Raw genomic sequence first — 24,761 nt, forward strand, 5'->3', positions numbered from 1 at the left:
CGGAGGTGGGAGGATCACTTGAGCCCAAGAGATCAAGACCAGCCCAACACAGGGAGACCCTGTCTCTACAAAAAAAAAAAAAAAAAAAAAAATTTTAATTGGCTGAGCATGGTGGCACATATCTGTGGTCCCAGCTACTAGGGAGGCTGAGGTGGGAAGATCGCTTGAGCCCAGGAAGTCAAAGCTGCAGTGAGCCAAGATCGCATCACTGCACTCCAACCTAAGTGACAGGGAGACTTTGCCACAAAAACAAACAAACAAAAAGGAGGAAGCTGTTGATCTAAGCATCAATTACTTTTGAAAGAATGTGGTCTGGACGCAGTGGCTCATGCCTGTAATCCCAGCACTTTGGGAGATTGGGTGGATCACTTGAGGCCAGGAGTTCGAGACCAGCCTGGCCAACATGGTGAAACCCGTCTCTACTAAAAATACAAAGATTAGCCGGGCATGGTGGTGGGTGACTGTAACCCAGTTACTCAGGAGGCCGAGGCAGAAGAATTGCTTGAACCCAGGAGGCAGAGGGTGCAGTGAGCTGTGATCGCACCGTTGCACTCCAGCCTGGGCAACAGAGCGAGACCACGTTTCAAAAAAACAAAAAAAAGTGATTTTTGGCTGCAGGAACCATTTCTACAGAGAGAAATGCAAAGTACAAAGTAGGCCCCAGGACTGCAAGTAACAATATAGGCCACAAGCACAGTATTTGAAAGGCACAAGTTACCCTCCTCTCTCCGCAACAGAACTGTCAGGAACCTGAAAGAACAATTAAAAGCTCATGAAATCCTAACAGCAGTAATATAACTGTTACTTAAAAATTTTCCTGTGACAATGTAAAAATGACCTTTAAAAAATTAAGGCAGTGAAATAAAATCCTACTCCTACTACCACTTGCAAATATTGTGTCCCCTACCATAACACATTTTACCCTTCAATTTAAGCATGTACTATATAACAGTAGGATGTGAAGCAGTCATCTTGGTCCTCAAGATACAGCTGCATTAAGAATAGCAGAGCAATATGCTAGGGGTGTGGGCCCCTGACAACTGTGTGTAGGAAAGCCACCTGATCAGCTCATATTTTTCCATTGGAAAAAATTGTATTAAGGCCACAATTATTTTTAAATTTCTCCATTACAGCAGCCAAACCTCTATCTTAAGTAACAGAAATTCCAAACTGAGGAGTGTGGGCTTTGTGAATAATACAATGTCATATAAAATGTTTGGTTTTTTAAATACAGAATGCTTTGCAAATTTGCATGTAATCTTTGCAGAGGAGCCATGCTAATCTTCTCTGTATAGTTCCAATTTTAGTGTATGTGCTGCTAAGGGAGCACTAAGATTTTTTTTTTTTTATTTCCTGGCTTCTAGAAATGAAAAAATGTTTTTTATTTTAAAACTTTTTTTTTTTTTGAGACAGAGTCTAGTTCTGTGTGCAGTGGCACAATCAAGGCTCCCTGCAGTCTCAACCTCCTGGGCTCAGGTGATCCTACCTCAGCCTCCCAAGAAGCTGGGACTGCAGGCACATGCCTCCATGCCTGGCTAACCTTTTGTATTTTTGGTAAAGATAGCATTTTACCACGTTGCCCAGCTGGTCTCTATCTCCGGGGCCCAAGCAATCCCCCAGCCTCGGCCTCCAAACTGCAAGGATTACAAGTGTGAGCCACCACGCTTGGCCTAAAATGTTTTTTTAAAAAAGAAAAATAGAAGCTAAATTAAGGCAGTGACCGTGAGAGTAGAAAGATGAAAAGGAAAGGCATTTTGGAGACTGAAGCTACCCAGCTGGACAAAAGAAAAAGGTAAGGATTTGAAGTTTTAAATCTTAACCACATAGAAGATGCCTGTACCTACTTTGGGAGGCCGAGGTGGGCAGATCACTTGAGGTCAGGAGTTCGAGACCAGCCTGGCCAACATGGTGAAATCCTGTCTACACTAAAAACACAAAAATTAGCTGAGTGTGGTGGCACACACCTGTGGTCCCAGCTACAGGCACAAGAATCACTTGAACCTGGGAGGCAGAGGTTGCAGTGAGCTGAGATCACACCACTGCACACTCTAGCATGGACAACAGAGCAAGACTCTGTCTCCAGAAAAAAAAAAAAAAAAAAAAAAAAAAAATTTTATCTAAAAAAAAAAAAAAAAAAAAAAAAAAAAAGATTTTATGTGCCTTCAAGAAAACAATGGCAAATAGAGCATTATCGCTTGAGGACTCACCTTAGTTATCTAAATTTTCTGCCTTTAAAATTTTTTTGTAAAGACCAAGGATTATGAACCTATCCTTAACATTATTTGTATGTTTAAATTGGATACAATAATACATTTAATCCAAATTGAAAGTCAAGTGTTCCAGGAAGCAGATTCAACGATTATTTTTCAATTAGGCTAAAAAAAAAAAAAAGGTATATCCATACCTCCCAATTACTGCATTCTTTTACTGACTCATTGAACAATTATATCATCTAATATATGCAGTGAATGAGATACCAATGTTTTAGCATTTGTATCTAAATGCTAAACAGCATTATTATTTAGTACTGACCTCCTACTGTTATTGATGTTTCTTACCCAGGATCTTTCAGCTGATCTTGATAACTTTTCCTGACATGTACTTTAGCTACCAAATCAACACCACTTTATCGATACCTGAATTCTTGCAACTTAGGTTTTATAGGGTCCTTCAATAAAAAAAGGAATTAAAAATGTGTTTTATATTTATTTTGAGTTGGGATCTCACTCTATTGCCCAGGCTGAGTGCAGTGGTTGGCTCCCTGCAGCCTCAAACTCTCATCTCTGCCTCCTCAGTAGCTAGGACAACAGGCACATGACACCATACCCAGCTATTTTTTGGCTTTTATTGTAGACATGGGTCTCGCTGTTCCCCAGGCTGGTCTCGAACCCCTGGCCTTAAGGAATCCTCCCTCCTTAGCCTCCTAAAGCGCTGGGATTACAGGCGTTAAGCCATGGAGCCCTGCCCAAAATGAATTTTAAATTCATCAGTTAGGCCCAGTGCAGTGGCTCACACCTGTAATCCCAGCACTTTGGGAGGCTGAGGCGGGCAGATCGCCTAAGGTCAGGAGTTCAAGACCAGCCTGGCCAACATGGTGAAACCCCATCTCTACTAAAAATACAAAAATTAGCTGGGCAGGGTGGCTGGTGTCTGTAGTCCCAGCTACTCAAGAGGTTGAAGCAGGAGAATCGCTTGAACCAGGGAGGCAGAGGTTGCAGTGAGCCGAGATTGCACCATTACACTTTGCACTCCAGCCTGGGCGACAAAAACAAACAAACAAACATCAATTATTTTGCTGTTTGTTTTGTTGTTTAGTATTCCTGATGGGAGATGTCTTTATCATGTATTGTTGATTCGGTTGTTCATCAGTTAATGCTGAATAACTGAAATCTAAGCTCAAGGCAATAATATATTGGCTTTCTTTTCATGCAAGTCAAACTGCTAAAATCTACCACAAAATATTAGCCTTTCATCAGCTTGCTCTTCAGATCCAATACATTTTCCCCTCAAATGAAAGACAATGCATGCCGTCCATTACAATGCTTAAAAAAAAAAAAAAGAGAGGAAGGAAAACGAGGTTAAGTCCTGTCTTCTTCCTTCCACCCAGAAAGAGCTCAGAAATTAAGGTGCTTTCCCTAACAAAGCCTCCTCCTGCTCCATGAAGTGACCAAGCACGTCATGGCAGACCCAGAGATTTATAATATATCGTTCTCGCGGAAATCAAGATTTGACAAAATTCTTCCTTCACGTCCCGTTTCCGCAAGACCACCACTTTCTAGCTTAAAATGAAGGAAAAAAAAAAAAAAAAAAGACAGCTGTAGGAATGCTTGAATGCCCGCTAAAGAACAATCTTGCCCAAACGCAGAACTTGACCCCCACTATTACCAAAGGATGGTCTCAAAGAGTAACCCTCGTGAAGAGCAAACAGTTTAGCAGCCGCTCCCTCGAAAATGACGGAAGAGGAGGTCTCTTTTGAACCTGAGAATAGTAGTGAGGCACTCCCCTTCCATTACTAGCTTTGCTTCTCAATCAGGCAGTTCATCAGCTAGCCTCCTTTGTCAAAGGGGGTTGATGGCCAGAATCTTTGTGAGACAAAGATTACTAAAGAGCTCCCCGGAACCAAGGCGTGAATGTTAGGGCATCAAAGACACCGCCCAGCCCCTACAACGACCAACAAACCAAAACCTGGGATCCCTACTATTACCGCCACCACAACCACCACCACAACTACCACCACCACCACTCCTCGCTCTCTCTAGCCAGGGATGAGACTCAGGCCCCCAGGAAGGAAACCCATCCTTTCCGCAAGTGAGAAGGCGCTGGGTCTCCTCCCTTAGGCCTCTCCTCTACCCCAGTGTTCTCTCTGGACCCCTCCACTACGGCGAGACGCTATATAAGTTTTCAACCCCCAAGAAGCCCAGTCCCAGCCACACACAAGATGGCAGCCCCACACCTACCGGAGGAAACAGCTGCGCCACCACTCCAGTGATGCCGGCCTCTCGACTACGAGTAACTCCATTGGCCCAGCGAGAGAGCGCGAGACAAGCCGAGAGCGCTAGCAGCCAATCGAGAGGCGGCGCGCTCGGGCGCCACTGCGGTGCCAGCGGTAAGCGCGCCGAGTCTCTGAGGCGTGAACCAGTAGGGAGTGCGACCAATCAATGGGCTCCAGGCTGGGTGGTGGGACGGCCGGCGTCCGACTCCTCCCATGTAGTGATCGCTTTAGGTGGGTCGGCCTGGTCCCTGGCGGAGGTTCCGCCGTGCCTTATCCCCGGTGGAGGCGAGGCGGGACTGTTGTGGTTGAGATGAAGGCTAGTAAATGGTGAAGTACTTCCCGGCCAGAGGGCACCTGCGCTCGGGGGGTCTGGGCGGCTTGGCGTCAGAGGAGAGTCCCACCCGCGGAGGAACCCAGCCTCGCCAACGGAGCTGGCAGAGATCACTCCCCAGGTCAGGCGGGCAGCGTAGAAAACGCAGCGGAGCCAGGTGAAACCAAGGCACCGCGGTGGGTGACCCCCGACAGTTCCTCTAGCCGGGCGGTTCGGAGGACCTGACAACGCCGCGGAGGCCTCGGCCGCCCGAGCAGGGGCTGGACCCCAGCCCTTGCAGCCTCCCTTCTCCTGGCACCCAAGTACAGTCCTGGCTGCAGGAGGGGCCGCGGGCGCACTGAGTTCTCAACCTCCATTTCAGCCTGTCTGTCTGTCTGTCTCAGGGTGCAGCCTTTATGAGGTGATTCCTAAGCTGCTGGGAACGTGAGGCTGTCAAAGGGGCGGCAGGAAATGGACAGCAGTATAAAACCCAGAAGCAGAACTTGAAGGTTTAACCACTAGCCCATTTCACAGGTAAGATTACACGAGCCCTTAAATACAGCAAGTTCAGTCATTCATCCAAGATAACTGAGTTCAGATTAGATAGTAACACTTCTAACTCGCTATCAGCCGCAGCCCAATAAGTAATTAAGTAAGGAAAGATATGTAACTAACTGTGCTCTTTGGCATGTGGAAAGCTGCAGTGAGCTCTGTAAATATTAACGCATGAGGCCAAAGAGAGGAGTAACTTTGAAGAGGTCAAATGGAGTAACCAAAGCATAGGCTCTGAAACCATGCTGCCTGGTTCCTTATTTTGTGTCTGCCACTTATGGTATGACATGCCTTAGCTTCCTCATCAGCAAACGAGCTGCCAATGTAACCCACATGACTGTTAGGGGGATTAAATAAGAACACGTGAAATACTTAGAAGCGTGACTAACCCGTGGTTCTGTCGTTATAATTAAAACGTAAGGAGCCGATAGGAAATGGTCAGTGTGTTTTTAAGGCCTATTTTTAGAAACGAAGAGGGACCATACATTGAAGCAAAGCAGACTGGCTTAATTATTATGCCAAAATGAAAAAGAAGGGGAAAAAAGTTTTTTAAGCCCATTTACTCTCTGAAATATTAACACCAGTTGTCTCTGGATGATGGGATGGTGTTTAAATTTTCTCTTTCATACTTTATTGTATTTTGCAGATTTTCTCCAGGAAACATGTTTCACTTTTGCACGTTCAGTTGTTTTCAAATTTTCAGGTGTGAACGCTGCTGAGAGCTGCTTAAAAACAAAGATACGGGCCGGCGCGGTTGCTCAGGCCTGTAATCCCCACACTTTGGGAGGCTGAGGCGGGCGGATCACCTCAGGTCAGGAGTTCAAGACCAGCCTGGCCAACATGGTGAAACCCCGTCTCTACTAAAAATACAAAAATTAGCCAGGCGTGTGGTGGCGGGCCCCTGTAATCCCAGCTACTCGGGAGGCTGAGGCAGGAGAATCGATTGAACCCGGGAGGCGGAGGCTGCATTGAGCTGAGATCACGTCACTGCACCCCAGCCTGGGTGACAGAGCGAGACTCCGTCCCAAAAAAAACAAAGCTATGGCCGTGCACGGTGGCTCACATCTGTAATCCCATCACTTTGGGAGGCCGGCGGGGCAGATCGCTTGAGTCCAGAGTTCAAGACCACCCTGGGCAATATAATGAGACCTCATGTCTAAAAAAAAAGTAAAATAAAACTATTACTGAATGTGCTTAAGTGGAAGTATAAATTGGTAGAACCTTTCTGGAAGAGAGTTTGACAATATGCTATAAAAAGCTTTAAAATGAAGAATTCCTTTTTGAACATTTATATATACTTAATTTTTAAAAAGTAAGTACACTTTTATTACAAAATTGATACCTTGTAGATAAAGAGCACAATCCAGATTTTGACCTTGAGTTTTTTCTTGCGTGTCAAGGTTATATTTTTCTCATAGAAACAGTTGAGTAGCTTCCCGTATTTTTCCTGCTTGGAAGTTCCTATATAATAAAAATTCTCTGTTCTTTGAAAGTTTTGTAGAAGGAATGTTCCCTCACTCCTCTCCCTCCCTACTCCTGCTGGAGACTTTGGTACAGAGCTGTCAAGTGTTTTTTAATACTTACACCTTTTAATACTGTTACATATTCTATATAGGTGAATATATACGTTTGTATTTTTTTAGTGGAAAAATACCATACTACATCATTCTGTAGCTTTATTTCTTGACATTGGTTTTGCAGCCTGTACATGTTATTTATAGGTCATTATGTTATTTATGGATCGTTTCTTTTAGCTGCTGCATAGTGTTCCAGTGTATGACTCAATTGATCTGTTAATATAAAATATTTCTCTTTGTCTCTTTTACTGGTCTTTTTGTTAAATCCTATTTTGTTTGATGTGTGCTGTATAGCACATTTTATTGCCATTCTCTTGAAAACATTAGGTTTCCAGTTTTTTGCCATACAACAATGCTGCAAGGAAAATCTTTGTGTTTTCTTGTGCACATGTACTATTTGTCAAGGATATTATACGTAAAAGTGGAATTGCTTGGTTTTAAGCTGTGAGCATTTTTAGTTTTAATAGGTCTTGCTAAATTTGCCTCCAAAATACCTCTACTAAATTACACGTTCCACAGGTAGTTTATGAGAGTTAAGTTTGTCTACAGTTTCCTCCCACAAGAAGTATTTTCTGTTGGGTGCAGGGTTCTATACATTTTTTGGATTAAGCTTATTAATTGTCATTTAAATCCTTTATACCCTGGTTTTTTGCCCACTTTATCTGTCAGTTTCTTGATTTGTTACTTTCTTATCAAATTGTGGATCTGTGCATTTTCCTTTTATTTAAATTTTGCTTTATATATTTCAGAGTGATGTTATTTGTACATAAAGGTTCATGAATATTAAATCTTACAGTGAATTGTTCTGTCAACATTGATTTTCATATTCAACTCTTATTTAATATGAATGTTTCTTCTTATAGTTGCAGATATGTCTTTTTCCAGTCTCTTCATTTTCAGCCTTGCTGTGACATTTTGTGTAACTTAAGTGGGTCTCTTATTTTAAAATATCATATCTAGGTTTTGCTTGCCATCCAATCTGAGAGTCTGTCCTTTAATAGGTAATTCACCTTTATTGTGATTACTGACATATTTTGACCTTATTCTTGTCATTATTTAATATGCTTCTCTTTGTATCTTTTATACCTTATTTTTCCACTTGTTTTTTGAGACACAGTCTTGCTCTGTTGCCCAGGCTGGAGTACAGTGGCGTGATCTTGGCTCACTGCAACCTCCACCTCCCGGGTTCAAGCACTTTTCCTCCCTCAGCCTCCCAAGTAGCCCAGATTACAGGTGCGCACCACCACACCCTGCTAATTTTTGTATTTTTAGTAGAGATGGGATTTTGCCATGTTGGCCAGGCTGATCTCAAACTCTTGACCTCAGGTGATCTGCCCACCTCGGCCTCCCAAAGCGCTGGAATCACTTTTATTTTTAACTGAGGTTAGCCCCAAGTTTTCTTTGTTCAGTTTTTTTTTTAGTAGATTAACTTCACATTTCAACACAGTTCTTAAATTTATGTTTTCCTAACAAAGTGTACATTTAGTCAGTATCGATATGGCCCCTGTAAAAAGAATTTAGCATGCTTCTGCTTTGCTTTCTGTCATCTTGAAACAATCCCTTCCATCTCTCCTCCAAAAAAGAATATAGTCTCTCATTATATCTTTAAGAATTTTTGTTTTGTTATTAAATTCAGTTTATGTTTAACATTAATGTGTTTTACTCATTTATTTGCTCACTATTGCTGCTTATACCTCAGTGCTTTCTTGTAGGTTCATTTTTCATCATCAGATACTTATTTTTTCACAGTCTCTGAGTGACTCTTTGAATGTCTGTAAATGTCTCTTTTTTCATCTTTAGTATGGAAAGATAGCTTGGCTGGATATAGAGTTCTGAGTTCATACTGACTTTTCTTTAACATTTTGCATCTGACATTTCTGATGAGAAATCTCATTACTAGTCTGATATACCTTCCTTTTAGATAGTCTACATTTTTCTGGAAACATCTAAGACTTTGTGGTTTTGATATTCTGAAGTTAGTCACGGTTTGTCTAGCGATGTGTATTAAGAATTTTATACTGGTTGGTACTCAGTGGATTCAGTTTGCTTATGTGTTTTCCAGTTCTGAGAAATTCTTGGTCATTATTGCCTCCTCTCCATTTTCTCAATTTTGTGCCTCCTCTTGTTTCTTTGCTCTGGGTTCTTGGTGAATTACTCAAATCAGTCTTCCAGCTTATTAACTGGCTCTTCATGTGAGTCTGTTCTGTCATTCAGTCATCTATTGAGTTTATTTCAACAACTGTTTTTATATCCAAGCTATCTAATTGACTTTTTTCCAAAATTGTATGTTATTTCATGGATGAGATTTCCTTCTTTAGCTCAGTCTCTTTCATAGTGTAGCCTTCTTCAGATGTTTGAGGACTCTTAGTTGTGCATTCACCTCCTCTGAGAGGATTCCTGCCCATAGTTTTGCTGCTGTGATTGTGGTTGCCATCATCTCTATAGCGTCCCATCTGTTTCCTTTCCCCAGAAAGGCCTCACAGACTTGGCCCTTAGAGAGTTCCCTTTTTGTTTTCAGCATGGCTATATATATATATTTTTTAAATCTCCTAACATTTCCATGGTTTGGTGTAGAAGTGGCAGAAGAATTTACTGTATCTTGGCTAACATCTTGAGAATTTAAATTGTTGATCTATTTTTGACCTGTTACTCTATGTCTAGATATGTTATCCTAGGGAAATTGCCAGAGATAGGTATAAAGTATGTCTATTTTATCATTATTTATTATACTAAAAATTAATCTATAAAGGAAAACAATCTAAATAATTGAATAGAGGTTTATGTTACTAATCAATATTTTATTAAAATTTAATTATTAAAATATTTAATGTACTATAATGTATGGGTTATTGATCAAAGTATGTTGTACAGCCAGTCGTATTAAAATATTAATGATGGAGGAAATGCAGGAAATGTTTTTAATGAAAGATTATAAAAAATTATATATACTGCAATCCAAATTTTGTTTTAAAACTACATTCTGAAATAATAACAATAATTGCCAGTATTCCTTGAATCTTTCATATGTCAGGCACTATTCTATGTAATTAAGTCTTGCCCTCAGAACAACCTGTGAGGTAGTTAGTATTATCCCCTTTTTAAAAGTTTTTATAAAAGACTTACAAAATGGAGATAGTTTAATTGTCAGTAATGTAAATACTAACAAATATATTAAATATGGGTGATAGGATTGGGTGGGCCTTCTCTAATATTTCTACTTTCGATACTTTACATATTTTTTCCAGATAACATATGTTTTTTGTAATGGTTCATGCTGTTTTAGAAGATCAAGCTGTTATAGCGATATCTTATTTCCTTATATATATATAGTCCTTTACAAATATGCACTGTTTTTTATTGTTTTCCTTACAGAATGTTTCATCCATTTGTGGACCAAAAGATGGAGTTGTTTTTTACTTTTACAAAGATAATGTTAATGATCTGATACCACTACAAATATTCACGGGATGAAGATTCATGGACTTGTCTTTTGGTTGGACTGTCACTCATTTCTGAAAGTTTCTTCAGCCACAATTTCTATTTGAAAATTCAAGTACCAAAGGATATCAGGTTTAGAATGGTATAATGATGTATTCTGTCTGAGGACTGCAAATTTCATAGAGACCACAGTTGGATTCCAGTGATACTCTCCAATCAAAGTGATTTGATAAACCTAATTTTGAAGCATTTTATATTTATAAACGACATCAAGAAATGGGAGAAAAAAATGGTAGGTTGAAGAACACATTGTTACTCTTTAAAAGTATATAGACAATGTAAGCTGATGTGGAATTGTCAAGGTTTTGCATTGCAAGGAACTTTTCTAAATTAGAGGGAATTAAGGGTTTATTCTCATATAGCCACCAATTTTGACTGTCTTTATCATTAATTGTGAAAAATTGACTGTTTTTTGAAAACCTTTTTTTTCTTCTTTTTTTTTGAGATGGTGTCTCGCTCTGTCACCCAGGCTGTAGTGCAGTGGCGCAATCTCGGCTCACTGCAACCTCTTCCTCCCAGGATCAAGTGATTCTCCTGCCTCAGCCTCCTGAGTAGCTGGGATTACAGGCGCATGCCACCATGCCCAGCTAATTTTTTCTATTTTTAGTAGAGACAGGGTTTCACCATGTTGGTCAGGCTGCTCTCGAACTCCTGACCTCATGATCCGCCTGTCTTGGCCTCTCAAAGTGCTAGGAGTACAGGCGTGAGCCAGATATACTTTTAGTGTTACAGAAAAATTGAGAGGATTGCAGAGTTCCAGTAACCTAGTACCCAGGTTTATCTGTGATTAACATTTTACATTTGGATGCTACATTTGTTACAATTAATGAACCAATATTGGCACATTATTATTAACTGAAGTCCATAGTGTATTCACCTTAGTTTTTACCTGATGTCTTTTTCCATTCCAAGATCCCATCCAGGACACCACATTACATTTACTTGTCATGTCTGCTTAGGCTCCTCCTAGCTGTGATAGTTTGTCAGACTTTTCTTGTTTTTGATTTTTTGGGGATTTTGTATCCGAATATTTTGTAAGATGCCCCTCTGTTGGAATTATTGTCTGATATTTTTCCATAATTTGACTGGAGTTATGGGTTTTGGGGAGTGTGATCTCAGAGGTAAAATGTCATTTTCATCACATCATATCAAGAGAACATGCTGTCAGCATGATTTCTCAGAGTTGATATTGAGCTTGATTAACGGAGCTTGAGCTGGCTAACGTAGGTGGTGTTCTCAAATTTCTCCACTGTAAAGTTGCTCTTTTTCTCCTGTTCTCTGCTATACTCTTTGGAAATAAATCACTATAGGCAGCCCACACTTAAGGAGTGGGGATTTTTGCCCTCCCTCCTTAAGTGTGGAATATCTACATTAATTATATTTGGAATATTTCTGTATGGGAGATTTATCTCTATCTCTTCTTCCTCATTTATTTATTCAGTTAATCATTTATATCAGCATGGACTCATGACTATTTATTTTATACTTTGAGTTACAAGTCAGTACTACTTTATTTATTTTGCTTTTCAAACTGTCCCCAGTTAGGCTATTGGGAGCTCTTTTAGTTGGCTCTTTTTTTGTTGTTTTTTTTAAGATGAAGTCTCACTCTGTTGCCCAGGCTCATGTGCAGTGGCGCAATCTTGGCTTACTGCAACCTGTGCCTCCCGGGTTCAAACAATTCTCTTGCCTCAGCCTCCTGAGGAGCTGGGATTACAGGTGTGTGCCACCACGCCCAGCTAATTTTTGTATTTTTAATAGAGACGGGGTTTCACCATATTGGCCAGGCTGGTCTCGAACTCCTACCTCAAGTGATCCACCCGCCTCAGCCTCCCAAAGCGCTGGGATTACAGGCGTGAACCACCATGCCTTGCTCGGTTGGCTCTTGTTTCCCTTTGATATACCCTCATCAGTGTAGGTATTTTTTATTTGTCTTTGTTTTATAGCACTTCCTTAATTTTTGTTGGCACTCAAAGATTGCTCTAGATTCATTTTGTGTATTTCTTGCCCATCTTAGAGTCAGCCATTTCTTGAATGGTTCTGTCGATATTTTTATCGGAAAAAGGTGTTAGAAACCAAGATCTGGATGATAGGTGTATTTGTTGTTACCGGAGTGTCCTTGTTTATAGGCCCTTTCAGCTGGCAGAGCAAGGAAGTGTGTGTGTGTATATATATATATACACACACACACACACTAACATATATACATAGCTCATGGCTATAAATATTTCTATATGTAACTGTTTGTATTTGCCTTAAGCTAAACATGAAATTATGCTGATGTTTCCAACTCTATTACCACATGAATCATTCTAGTCTCCTCTCCTTATCTGTATGCTCCCACTCCAGTAGTAAAAAACTTAGTTCCCATCACCCACCATCCATTTACTTAATCATTCAATTCCAGTATATATACCTTGGCTGGGCACCGTGGCTTATGCCTATAATCCCAGCACTTTGAAAGGCCGAGGCCAGGAGTTAGACCAGCCTGGTAAACATGGCAAAATCCTGTCTCTACTAAAAAAAAAATAATAGTAATACAAAGTGGCACACGCCTATGTATAATCCGAGCTATTCCAGAGGCTGAGGCATGACAATTGCTTGAACCCAGGAGGCAGAGGTTGCAGTGAGCTGAGATCATGCCACCGTATTCCAGACTGGGTGACAGAGCAAGACTATCTAAAAAAAAAAAAAAAAAAAAAAGAATTTTGACCCATCCCCAGGTGGGAAAATACTTTGTCAACTAGAGTACAGTAAGTAAGTATGTGCAGTTACTTTTGCCTTTATTTTTACAGACTCCACTCATTTCCAAGGTTACTTAGATCAATACCTTTTCCACCCAGCCCTTGGTGAAGTTGTTTATACGTTTGTAATACAGTTAGATTCTCTTCATAGTCTGCATTCCTTATTGAGATCTGTGACGTCCTAAGTGATTTTTAAAATTTGTGTACGTTAAAGTTCATTGTTTACCCTTTAAAATTCTGTGGGTTTTTACAACTGCATAATATTGTACATCTATAGTTATAGTATCATAATAGTTTGAGTGCCTTTAACATAGTTGTAATGTGTGGATTGTTATACAGATCATAGTACTGATTTCACCAGGCTGTGATCTAAGCCAGTGGTTCTCAATTTTTTTTTGGTCTCAGGATGACTTTATACTCTTTAGAGTATTTAAAACCCCAAAGAGCTTTTGTTTATGTGGGTAACATGTGTTGATACTTACTGTAATAGAAATTTAAACTGAAAAGTTTCAAAAAATATTGTCTCATTTTTAAGAAAATAATAAATCCAGCATGTTGAAAATATAAATAAAAACTGTTTTCTAAAGCAAAAATATTAGTGAGAAGGATAACATTGTCTTACATTGTTAGAAATATCTTTAATAACTGGCTTGTTAGATTCTCATATCTGCTTCTACATTCAGTCTACTGTGATACTTACTTTGGTTAAAATGAATAAAAGACAAGCTTCACACAGACAAGAAGCTGAAGAAGGAAGAGTATTTTAATAGCCTTTCATCTAATTGTGGATATTTTTCTTTGTTGACTCCAAAACTTAACAGGTAGTCATTCCTTAAAGGTTAGTTGCAGTGTGGAATCTGACATATCATTGAGTTTTTTTACACTGTTACATTAAAATCCATTGGTCTATCTTGCACTTTGAGTAGGTCTTTTACCATGTATGATTTTACATTATGTATTGACCACTTGTAAAATATTGGTTCAGGGAATTATGCAGATCTTCCAAATGTTGACACATTTAATCATATAATTTTAAAATCACATTTGTTATTATTGCTACTGATCTCATTTTAAAAGTGGTTAACTCTTCAGAAACTTTCAGGTTTGCCATGGCAGATACAAGGTTTTCAAAATTCTCATTTTCGTCCTGTAGCTTGAATTTTATCATTAGCAACAAATATTGTTAGTTTTGTCCTTCAAGTGATAGGCTGACTTTGCTCATATGCTAGACACCCAAGTCTGGAAAACTATAGTTTTATCAGTGGTTCTTTTAAGTAAAAATGGTTTTCATTTAAAAACAAAAAACAAAAAACAGGTAGTTTAGCTTATAAGTTGAACAATCCCACTAGTATTTTTTCTTGAGACAGCCGTTATACTATAATGGCTGTGCAAATCATTGTAATCATTTATGTTGTTTCATTAAAGATATACTTAGATGAAATTGGTGGTGAAGATCACAATGACTTACTGATAGTTTGATGCCACTACCTTGATTCATGCTGAGACACTAGCAATTTTACTCACCAGTGCCTTTGTACTATCAGATGATGTCAATACAATAAAAACAGCAAATGTCCTAATACTATTTTTTAAATAGTTTGTCCTTGTTTATTCTCTGAAATAATTTGGGTAGTCCTAGGGGTCCACAGACCACATTTTGCTAATCACAGGCTCAAAGATACCTTAGAGTTCCTCTAGACCAATACCCTAAAGCCTGTCACTATATATGTTTCTGTGTACTGAGGTCATTAGTAATGTATTTGGTAAGTATTTCATAAATACTTGTCTAGCAAATGATTCAGATCAGTATTATTCATGATCATTGTCTGTTTACAAAGACTGTCTAAAGTGAGATTGGTAGACATACTATAACTATACCATTTACTTGGCTTCCTTCATGACAAGGCTGCTACACTTCTTGCCTCATGGTTATAGTCTTGCAATGAATAGTCATAACTGGCTAAATAAAAAAGAGAGTTTGAACAGATAATGAAGTTATCAGATGGTATTCTTCATTTCTGGGGGCAAATACCAGCAATATTAGTATCCTGAATTGATCTTCAATTCAAGTACCTGCTCCAGTATTCCTTGTAAATATCTTCTAATAAAATATACTGAAATATTTACAGTTCTAGGTTATAATGCTGAGCATGCATACAGTGCACAAAGAAGTGAAGATCAGGAGCAAGAAACTAAAATTGCTTATATTGTAGTAACTATGTCTACAGTCAAAATCAAAGTCACCCAGATGATTCTTGTGATACTCATTTAGTCTCCTTGTGCACAGAAGTTGTTAACTGGATCTATTAGTTTCATTTATCAGAAAGTTTGGTTACCTCTGATCAAGAAGGAAGACATGAGGAACAAGTGACATTTTAATGAGAATTAAACCTAGCAATATGAGATAATAAGGATGTCATAAGGAAAAACATATTTATTTAAAACCCAGAGCAAATAAATATGAATTGCTTAGTTACATTCATTTATTGTAGAAGCAGATTCAGTATTTTCTTTGATTGGCTTTGTTTTTTTAAATTGTATTACCAATGTCCTTTTTATTAATCAGTTCCAAGATTGAGCATTTACTCTGTTTACTTTTTAAATAACTCATTTTAAGTATTTCCTACCAGAATAATTTAGTAGCATGTATTGGCATTTCTAAGACTTTTGTGTGTGTGTGTGTGTGTGTGAGAGTTTTGCTCTGTTACCCAGGCTGGAGTGCAGTGGCACGATCTCAGCCCACTGCAACCTCTGCCTCCTAGGTTCAAGCAGTTCTCATGCCTCATCCTCCCAAGTAGCTGAGACTACAGGCATATGCCACTATGCCCAGCTAACTTTTTTGTGTTTTTGGTAGAGATGGGGTGTCACCGTGTTGGCCGGGCATGTCTCAAACTCCTGGCCTCAAGTGATCTGCCTGCCTCAGCCTCCCAAAGCGCTGGGATTACAGGCATGAGCCACCACACCTAGCCTCTGAGACAATTTTAAATGAAAAAAAAAAAAAAAAAAAAATTCATTGAGTCCTGATTGCTGTCTTTTAGCATCACTGCTTTTTTTTCAGAACAGGACAGAATTATATGTGATTCCAGAATGCTTTAATGTTACCAAAGGCTATTTTTAAATACTTCCAAAAAACTTCAGAATACTTCAAAATACATCTCAGTGTCCACCTCTAATAAAGATAAATCCCTAGTAAGGAGTATTGACTCATATCTGTGAAGGGAAATGTAACAATAATCTATGAAGTGCTTTGAAAAATAATTTTGCCTAAAAGTGATTTTTGTTAATTATCAGTGAAAAACTTAATGATTTTAGGCACCCTGAGAAAGCCCTGCTTCACAAAAATATTTTTCTCATTAAGCTGATTGTTCTCTAAAATTCCACAATGAAAGATTAATCCCTTTTGCTCACTGCAGCCAAGAACTCCTGGGCTCAAGCAATCCTCTCGCCTCAGCCTTCTGAGTAGCTTGGACCACAGGCATGTACCACCTCACCTGGCTGATTTTTTTATAGAGATGAGGTCTTGCTATGTTACCCATGCTGGTCTTGAACTCTTGGCCTCAAGTGATTCTCCTTTCTCAGTCTCCTAAAGTGCTGGGATTATAGGCCTGAGACACTGTGCCCAGTTTATTTCCATTTTATAGATGTGGTCACACAGTTAATAAATGGGTCAGAACTAGTATTCAGACCCAGCTACACTTGAACTCCAAAGCCTAGGTTGTTAATCACCACTCTTCTTCTTTCCTTGGCTTCTGAGATACTGCTTTCCTGGGTTTCTCTTCCACCTCAGTCTCTATAGTTCCTTTTCCTTGTATTGTTCATGTTCTACATAAGACCCTTCTTATTGTGTATGTTCTCCCTATGGAATTACGTCTACTCTATGGCATCAGCAAGTATTTGTATGTTAATGACTCCAATTTGTATTTCTGAACCAGATCTTACTCTAGAGCCTATGCATCCAGTTTGTTCAGAGAGCCTCTTACTACTTGAATTTTTCACCTGTCCCTCTACCTTTATTCGTACCTTACTGAATAGCATTATTGTCCATATGATTGCCTGAGGCAAAAAGTGGAAATCATTCATGACTTCTCCCACTGCTACCTGAGTGATCTTTCTGGAAAACATAACTAATCACATCATAAGATCCATATACCTCTTGGGTAGCTTTCCATATAAAAGTTGCCTAGCATGGCACATAGGGCCTTCGTTGTCATGCCCCTACCTGCCTTTTAAGCACCAGTTCTCATCCACTTTGTCCTCTCACATTGCTCTTGTTTAAAATCTTGAAATCTTGTTTGAGCTGTGCTATGGGGAATTAGAAGTAAGCTTAGTCTTACGTAGTATACATCAGGCCAAAGTATTAGTAGGAAAACAACACCCCTCCAGAGGCTGCTGTGTTGGCAGCAGCACTAATTAGCCAAAGTCCCCTTTGGGAAAGGTGACTTTCCCGGCAGAAATTGAGACTTTGATACCTAAGCCCCTTATGCAAATTCTCCCTTCTTTGCCAAACTTGGAAGTTCTGGGTTTAACTTGTGTTAAGGAAAATGTATTTTTTGTAAGCCATCTGGACTGTCTACTCATTAATCCTCCCTGTGCCTACTCCAGTAACCTTTCTAAAATGTAATTATTACTATGTCTCTCCTTTGCTTAAGGCCCTATTCATTGATTTTAAATAATTTTTTACATTGTAACATTGTATAAATGAATTATGCTTAGCATTTTAGGTATTTTTGTTACTTTTAAACATGATGTGAGATTTAGCTTTTGCCTACTTATAATTGTTTTTCTTATGTTTTCAAGTTTGAAAGGATTGTTTCTTTAGGAAAATTTCAAAGTATTAGCTTACTGGGCATCAGAAATGTTGGCTCATTTATGTAACTTTCTCTGTAAAACTTTAAACATTAATTTGCTTCATGCAATTAAACGTACAGAAGACTTTTTTTAAAAGCAATATTGTTGGACATTTAGTTATTTCAGCAGCCATTCAGTTGTCTCATTCTGAAACCACACTCAGTGGAGATTATATCCCTAAGACTTTTAAAAGTGTATGTATAATCTATACATATACCTCACAACCACTCTCCAGTGAAGTCTTTCTTCCGTTTTCTAGTCAAGAAAGTGTCACTAAAGTTTTCAATATATATTTTAAAAATTAACAGAAATGGGTGAGACACTTAGATCATATTGTTTCTAGCTCTTTGTAAGGAAACATTACTAAAATATTTTCCTCAAGGAAAATGATAGACCAGATGAGTCTTGATCTTATTTAGAAACCAAGTAGATTGTTCTATAACATGTTCCTTAGATAAATTACAGTATTTTTCTATTAGCTCTTAGGCTAGTCACTTATTTTAATTTTAGGCGATGCAAAAACTTTCTGGATGGAGCTAGAAGATGATGGAAAAGTGGACTTCATTTTTGAACAAGTACAAAATGTGCTGCAGTCACTGAAACAAAAGATCAAAGATGGGTCTGCCACCAATAAAGGTATGAAGCAATAAAAACTTTGAATATGTTTAATACTAAATATTTCTCTCTGGCAGTATAGTGTCATTCTATTTCTAATATTGCTGTTTGTAAAAGTAGGTGGGTATAATTACTTTTGAATAATACCTACTGAATTTCTTTTTATCTCAAACTACTTTTTCTCTTGTTTATCTTTTTTTAGGGGAATGTTGCAAAAGTAACATAACATTTGACACTTACAGAAAAATATAACAAGGAAAAATTATTCCACATTCAGAGACAACTAGTATTTTCATATGTATGTGTAAAAGTACATATAACTTTATTTTGCCTGCTTTAAACAGAACTTACTCTGCCAGTCTTCTGAAAGCAAAATTTGTGTTCTACATAGGCAGTTAGTTCAGTCATCCAAGTTTTTATTTTTTCTATTTGTTTGTTGTCAACCCTGGTTGGTTATAGAACGTGAGACTTTAAGATGGAATCGTCCTCAATCCATCAGGACATACGGTTTTGAAGCAAATTTTTCTCCAGATTATTTTTAATACTTTCTGGATGTTCTTATGACATTATTATTATGTGTTTATCAAAAAAAATTGGCACTGTTTTTCATTTTAATGTTCCTTCTCAATCCTCCATAAGTCAGATAAATCTAGATTCTAATCCAGTTGTACTACTTCCTAGCTGAATGTCCTGGAATAAATAGCTTAACCTCTGAGCCTCAGTTTCTTTTGTCTCTAATGCAGATAGTACTATTAACCTCTCAGGGAGTAGTGAAGATTAAATGAGATAAAATATGTAAATTGTTCAGCACAGTAGCTGGCACCATGAATAACGGTAATGGTGATGCTGTTTTTCTGTCTTTAACAGAATACATCCAAGCAATGATTCTAGTGAATGAAGCAACTATAATTAACAGTTCAACATCAATAAAGGGTATGTACATCTCTATTCCCAATGTAGAGTATTCTCTGATATTTTCTTGCCATGAAGCAGGATAGCTTTAATAGGTCGGGCTAATTAAAGATAATTTAAAATAAAATCTAACATCCACATTTCTAAGTTACGTAAATCACAGTTTCCTCTGTTAAATGAAAAGTCCTACCCATCTAGAGACAGTAAATGCACATCCAACTAAGCATCCTAGGGAAAGAATTAACAAATGTGTGTCTTCTTTGGGGGGGAAAAATTTCTCTTTTAAAGAGGGCAAATAGAATTGTACCTTTAAATCACTATATATCCGCTTTCTGTGAAGAACAATACTTGAAAGATATATTCTTGTGTAGATAAGATGGTGGGTAAATCTTTTATTTCTAGATTGCTTTTAGACCATCAGTCTTCCAAGCTCTAAATCAGTTTAGAAGGATCAAAGATAATATACTAAAGAAAAACTGTTTCTCTTCTCTCAAAACTTCTGACACCAAATGTGGGTTTTCCATGCCGTGCAATTCTCCAGTATTCTGTGGACGCCAATGGATGTTGTGTTCTAAAATTTAATTCAGTTCTGACACTTAGTGCTACCCAGAGTTAGCACAGATCCCACAGATTAAGGGCTCATTCCCACCAACTTGCTCCCATTTCAGACACTGGTCACAATCCCTGGGCCTCCTGTACTTCTGACTGACTTGGCTACGAATCAGAGGTTCCCACAACCCCCTCCTCAGATTCCATGATTTGCTATAATGGCTTATAGAACTCACAGAAGCACTTACGATTACCAGTTTATTATAAATGGTATTGTAAGGGATACAAATGAATAGCCAGGTGAAGAGGTACACAGGGCAAAGTCTGGAAGGGCCTGAGTACAGGAGCTTCTGTCCCTGTGGAGTTTTGGGGTGTACCACCCTCCCAGTATGTGGATGCATTCACCAGTCTGAAAGCTCTCTGAACCCTGTTGTTCGGGGGTTTTGTGGAGGTCTCATTACATAGGCATGATTCAGTCATCAGCCCATTGGTGATTTGCTTAATCTGCCTCTTTCTCTTCCCTGGATATGGGGGTGGAAAGGGTAGGGATGAAAGTGCCAACTCTTTAACCATGCATGCCTTTGTCAGAAGTGCCTTGGTCTTTCTGACAACCAGCCCTCATTCTGAAGCTGTCTAGGGACACCTCACCTCTCAGTAGTCATTAGCATACAAAAGACGCTCTTACCACTACTGGAGATTCCAAGGGTCTCAGAAGTTCTTATGTCAGGAACTGGGGACTAAGACAAATATTAAAACAGAAGATGCTCCTCTCACACCTGTTACTTGAAATTAGAAGGGTTTTAGGAATTATGTCAGGAGCCAGGGCAGAAACCAAAGATATATTTCTTATGATGTTACATTTTAACAGGATCAATCACCATTCCATAAATCTTAGTCTATCACACATTTGCTGAAGTTTTGAGGAAATACAATATTTACTAGGTTTATATTAATGCTGTTAGATGTTGTCAATAAATTTTAATGATTTTTGTCTTTTATAATCTGGAGTCTTAAGGCTTTTAAATCTCAGAAAATATAGTCTAGCATCACCAGTCTATTTTAAGTAAACCATTTGGTATTCAAAAGTATCCTCAATTTCAGTAGCCATAGCTTTGGAAGAGTAGTTTCTTGAAGAAAACAGTCTTCCTTTCACAGTATCCTTCAGTAACCCTCAGAATTGTAGGGGAGGAAAAATTTTATCTCAGTGGCTGGGGGATAAGGCCTGTAACAAAAGATAGAAGACAGATTAACAGGAGAAGAGACATAAACAAATGTGTTAATTTTTTTTTCTTTTTTTTTGAGACGAGGTCTCGCTCTCTCGCCCAGGCTGGAGTACAGTGGTGGTATCTCGGCTCACTGCAACCACCGTCTCCTGGGTTCAAGCAATTCTCCTGCCTCAGCCTCCCAAGTAGCTGGGACTACAGGCTCATGCCGCCACAGCTGGCTAATTTTTTTGTGTGTTTTAGTAGAGACAGGGTTTCACCATGTTGCCTAGACTGGTTGCGAACTCCTGAGCTCAGGCAAACTGCTTGCCTTGGCCTCCCAAACTGTTGGAATTACAGGCATGAGCTACTGCGCCTGGCCAACTTTTAATTTTATATGCGGGAATTAGGAGGACCAGAGAGATCTTAGGGTGAATACAGGAGGATCTTTATTGAGTGCACTCAGACCCAGCAGACTTAACATACAAAAACTGGGCCCAGAACAAAGACAGCAGTTGACTTTTATATACAAGGGGGTGGGCTAGCCAGAAACAAGCTTACAGTGGCACGAAGCGTAGTGGCGCGAAAGCAATGATACAGAGGCAGAACAAAGATAGTTAATCAAATTGTGACAGGTTCATGACTCAGGATTACACATGACCATTGCTCTGCAGCCCAGATGTCTGTTATCTAGGTTTTTCTCTAGTGCCTAGCACAGCTTATTCCATGACCTTCACTATGGTGCCCAGGTGGCTGTAACTCAGGCCTGCTCAGACAGCTCATGACCTTCACTCCACTGTTTAGATAAAACAGAATACTTGAAGTTACTAGTTACAGAGAACAGGAATCTATACACTCATACCATAAGAGAAAGGAAAATTTGTTTTTCTCCTCCCTATGTTGAGGGAGTGCTGGGAGAGTCCCAGAGCACATTTCTTTGTGTCCTGGCTTCTTAGATAGTATTATCAAGACCTTTTCTGGGTCTGGGCTGTGCCTGTTGCTGCCTCTGGGATAAGTCGTCCTAAAATGGGAAAGCTTATTTCTCTTTCTTTTTAATTTTATTTTTCTTTCTTTCTTTAATTTCCTGCCTCACAGGAGCATCACAGAAAGAAGTGAATACCCAAAGCACTGGTGAGATTTGAGAGCACATTATACCACCCTAATAGGTGAAAAGGAGGGGCAGAGGAGCACTTCTGGAAGAACACATGACTTCAAAGATAAATGGGCCCTACAAGAATAAGTGGGAGATTTGTAAGAGTGTCTGAGTATAGTACTGACTGCCTCTGTTCTCCCTGATAAGATGAAATCATTCCTGGTTGATGAAACTTCTGGGAGGGGATTTATGACAATTAAGTTCCTTTTTGAGAGGATCTATTTTTAGACAGATAAGGGGACTCCAGAGAAAGCCTTTTCCTATATTTGTTCATTCTCAGATGTCTTCAATTCAAAATAATTTTTATGCTACTATATCTCATCTGGACAATCCTTAACGAATTATATTTAGTTTTGCAAGGGAGAGGCTTTTAACCTCACTTGTTACCAAGAAAAATGGTAACAACTAATTCTAAAGATTTCTTTTCATTCTGAAGAAACTTTTTTCCACAAAAAGTCAGTTGGTTTTTGTTTGGGGTCTTTTAAGAAAATAATTTTATCATAGAAATGCTGAATATTATAATTTCGTATTTTTATATAGTTTGTCCCTCTGAGATGTAACAAATGCATCAAGATAAGAGTATATTTATTTGCTAGTGGTGAAGTGTTTTTAAGTAAACAGTTGGGGAGAGTTATGTAATTGACATTGTTGGCAAATGTAAGGATTGAAAACCTTTGGTAATAAAGTTTCATGTGGGCTGGATGCAGTGGCTCAGGCCTGTAATCCAAGCACTTTAGGAGGCCAAGGTGGGGGAGGATCACTTTGGCTCAGAAGTGTGAGACCAACCTGGGCAACACAATGAGACCTCATCTCTACAGATAATAAAAAAAAAAATTAGCTGGCTGTGGTGATATGTATGTGTGGTCCCAGGTACTCAAGAGGCTGCGATAGGAGGATCGCTTGAGCCCAGGAAATCAAATCTGCAGTGAGCTGGGATCACACTACTGCATTCCAGCCTTCCACCCTAGGCAAAAGAGTGAGACCCTGTCTTTTTAAAAAAAAAAAAAAAAAAGTTTCATGCTAGCATTTATTTTAAAAAGAATATTGAGAATGAGAGAAACAAAAGAACTTTGTGTTGAGGTCAAAACAAGCTGTCCTGGATCCAACTTACACTCCCCAGGCTGTCATCGAACTGCTAATTATGTTTATTTTTCTTGATGATGTGTAACTGTCAATATTTCCTCTGTCTCCATATGAAGGATTGGATAGTATTTTCTTGAGAGAAATTATTTACCTTTCCTCTTTTATCTAATGACTAAATCTCCATGTTTTTGAGTAAATCCTATTTCCAACTATGCTTATATACATTTATTTTGCTCATATTTGTTAATACAGGTTTATGTAACTCATGCAAATAAATTAGCTGGAGGAAAAGTCAAACTCTTAATTCGTAAAATTGATTTCTAATCAGTTACAGCTGTGAACCTAAAATAATCAAAAGGGTCAGAATCTAATTTTTTTTTTTTTTTTTTTTTTTGAGATGAAGTCTTGTACTTGTCCTCCAGGCTGGAGTGCAGTGGCACAATCTTGGCTCACTGCAACCTTCGCCTCCCGGGTTCAAGCGATTCTCCTGCCTCAGCCTCCTGAGTAGCTGGGATTACAGGCGCCTGCCACCACACCAGGCTAATTTTTTTATTTTTAGTGGAGACAGAGTTTCACCATGTTGGCCAGGCTGGTCTCGAACTCCTGACCTCAGGTGATCCGCCCGCCTCAGCCTCCCAAAGTGCTGAGATTACAAGTGTGAACCACCATGCCCAGCCCAGAATCTAATTTTGAGAGAGTTTATTCAGGTGCAAAGCGTAAGGGTAGCCATCTGAGGACTGGTGCTATACCAAAGAATGGTGATAAATGCTTCTGGTGTGGGGAGAAATGAGGATTATTTATATAGGCAAAACAGAGGTGTTGAACAGGATTACCGCATTTTTGTGCAAAGGATAACATACAGATATTTGATTGGCTACTTTTGATTACACTCTAAGCGGGTTGGCCAACATGCTGTTGTAAACAGGTAACGGTCACAAGGGTCTCTTTCTTCATATCATTTAGACTAAGTCTGAATAAAGAATAGGGAATCTTAGCTAGGCATGATGTCTCAGGCTTGTAATCCCAGAACTTTGGAAGGCTGAGGTGGCAGGATCACTTGAGTCCAGGAGTTCAAGACCAGGCAACATAGTGAGAGTCTACCTCTACAAAACAATTTTAAAAATTAGTCGGGTGTGGAGTTGCCCATGATCACATCAATGTACTCCAGCTTGGGTGACAGAGCAAGACCTTGTGTCTTTAAAAAAAAAAAAAAAAGAATAGGGAGTCTA

The 24,761-nt window shown here is 39.0% G+C and overlaps 2 protein-coding genes and 1 non-coding gene across 7 annotated transcripts in view; 1 reads left to right on the top strand and 2 right to left on the bottom strand.

The window, feature by feature from the left end:
• The window catches only part of CAB39L (calcium binding protein 39 like), a 135,948-nt gene extending 131,130 nt beyond the window's left edge, over positions 1-4,818 (bottom strand). For 2 of the 3 annotated variants that reach the window (XM_025364059.1, XM_025364061.1), the window contains exon 1: positions 4,458-4,818. The gene's annotated coding sequence lies outside the window, so the exon portion shown is untranslated. The remainder of the gene's footprint in view (positions 1-4,457) is intronic. The other variant, XM_025364060.1, reaches the window with a different exon arrangement.
• LOC112611234 lies at positions 1,225-1,330 on the bottom strand. Its single transcript, XR_003116602.1, has one exon. It is a non-coding gene; the product is annotated as a U6 spliceosomal RNA (small nuclear RNA).
• The window catches only part of SETDB2 (SET domain bifurcated 2), a 54,471-nt gene continuing 34,301 nt past the window's right edge, over positions 4,592-24,761 (top strand). Inside the window, exons 1-5 of one of the 3 annotated variants that reach the window (XM_025364056.1) lie at positions 4,592-4,723; positions 10,304-10,661; positions 18,529-18,654; positions 19,501-19,566; positions 22,392-22,427. In XM_025364056.1, coding sequence (XP_025219841.1) covers positions 10,646-10,661; positions 18,529-18,654; positions 19,501-19,566; positions 22,392-22,427 — 244 coding nt within the window. In that variant the 5' untranslated portion in view covers positions 4,592-4,723; positions 10,304-10,645. Of the gene's footprint in view, positions 4,724-4,764; positions 5,337-10,303; positions 10,662-18,528; positions 18,655-19,500; positions 19,567-22,391; positions 22,428-24,761 lie in introns of those variants that run through there. The other 2 variants (XM_025364057.1, XM_025364058.1) reach the window with 2 other exon arrangements.

The sequence above is a fragment of the Theropithecus gelada genome, chromosome 17 (assembly GCF_003255815.1).
Source record: "Theropithecus gelada isolate Dixy chromosome 17, Tgel_1.0, whole genome shotgun sequence".
Classification (NCBI taxonomy): domain Eukaryota; kingdom Metazoa; phylum Chordata; class Mammalia; order Primates; family Cercopithecidae; genus Theropithecus; species Theropithecus gelada.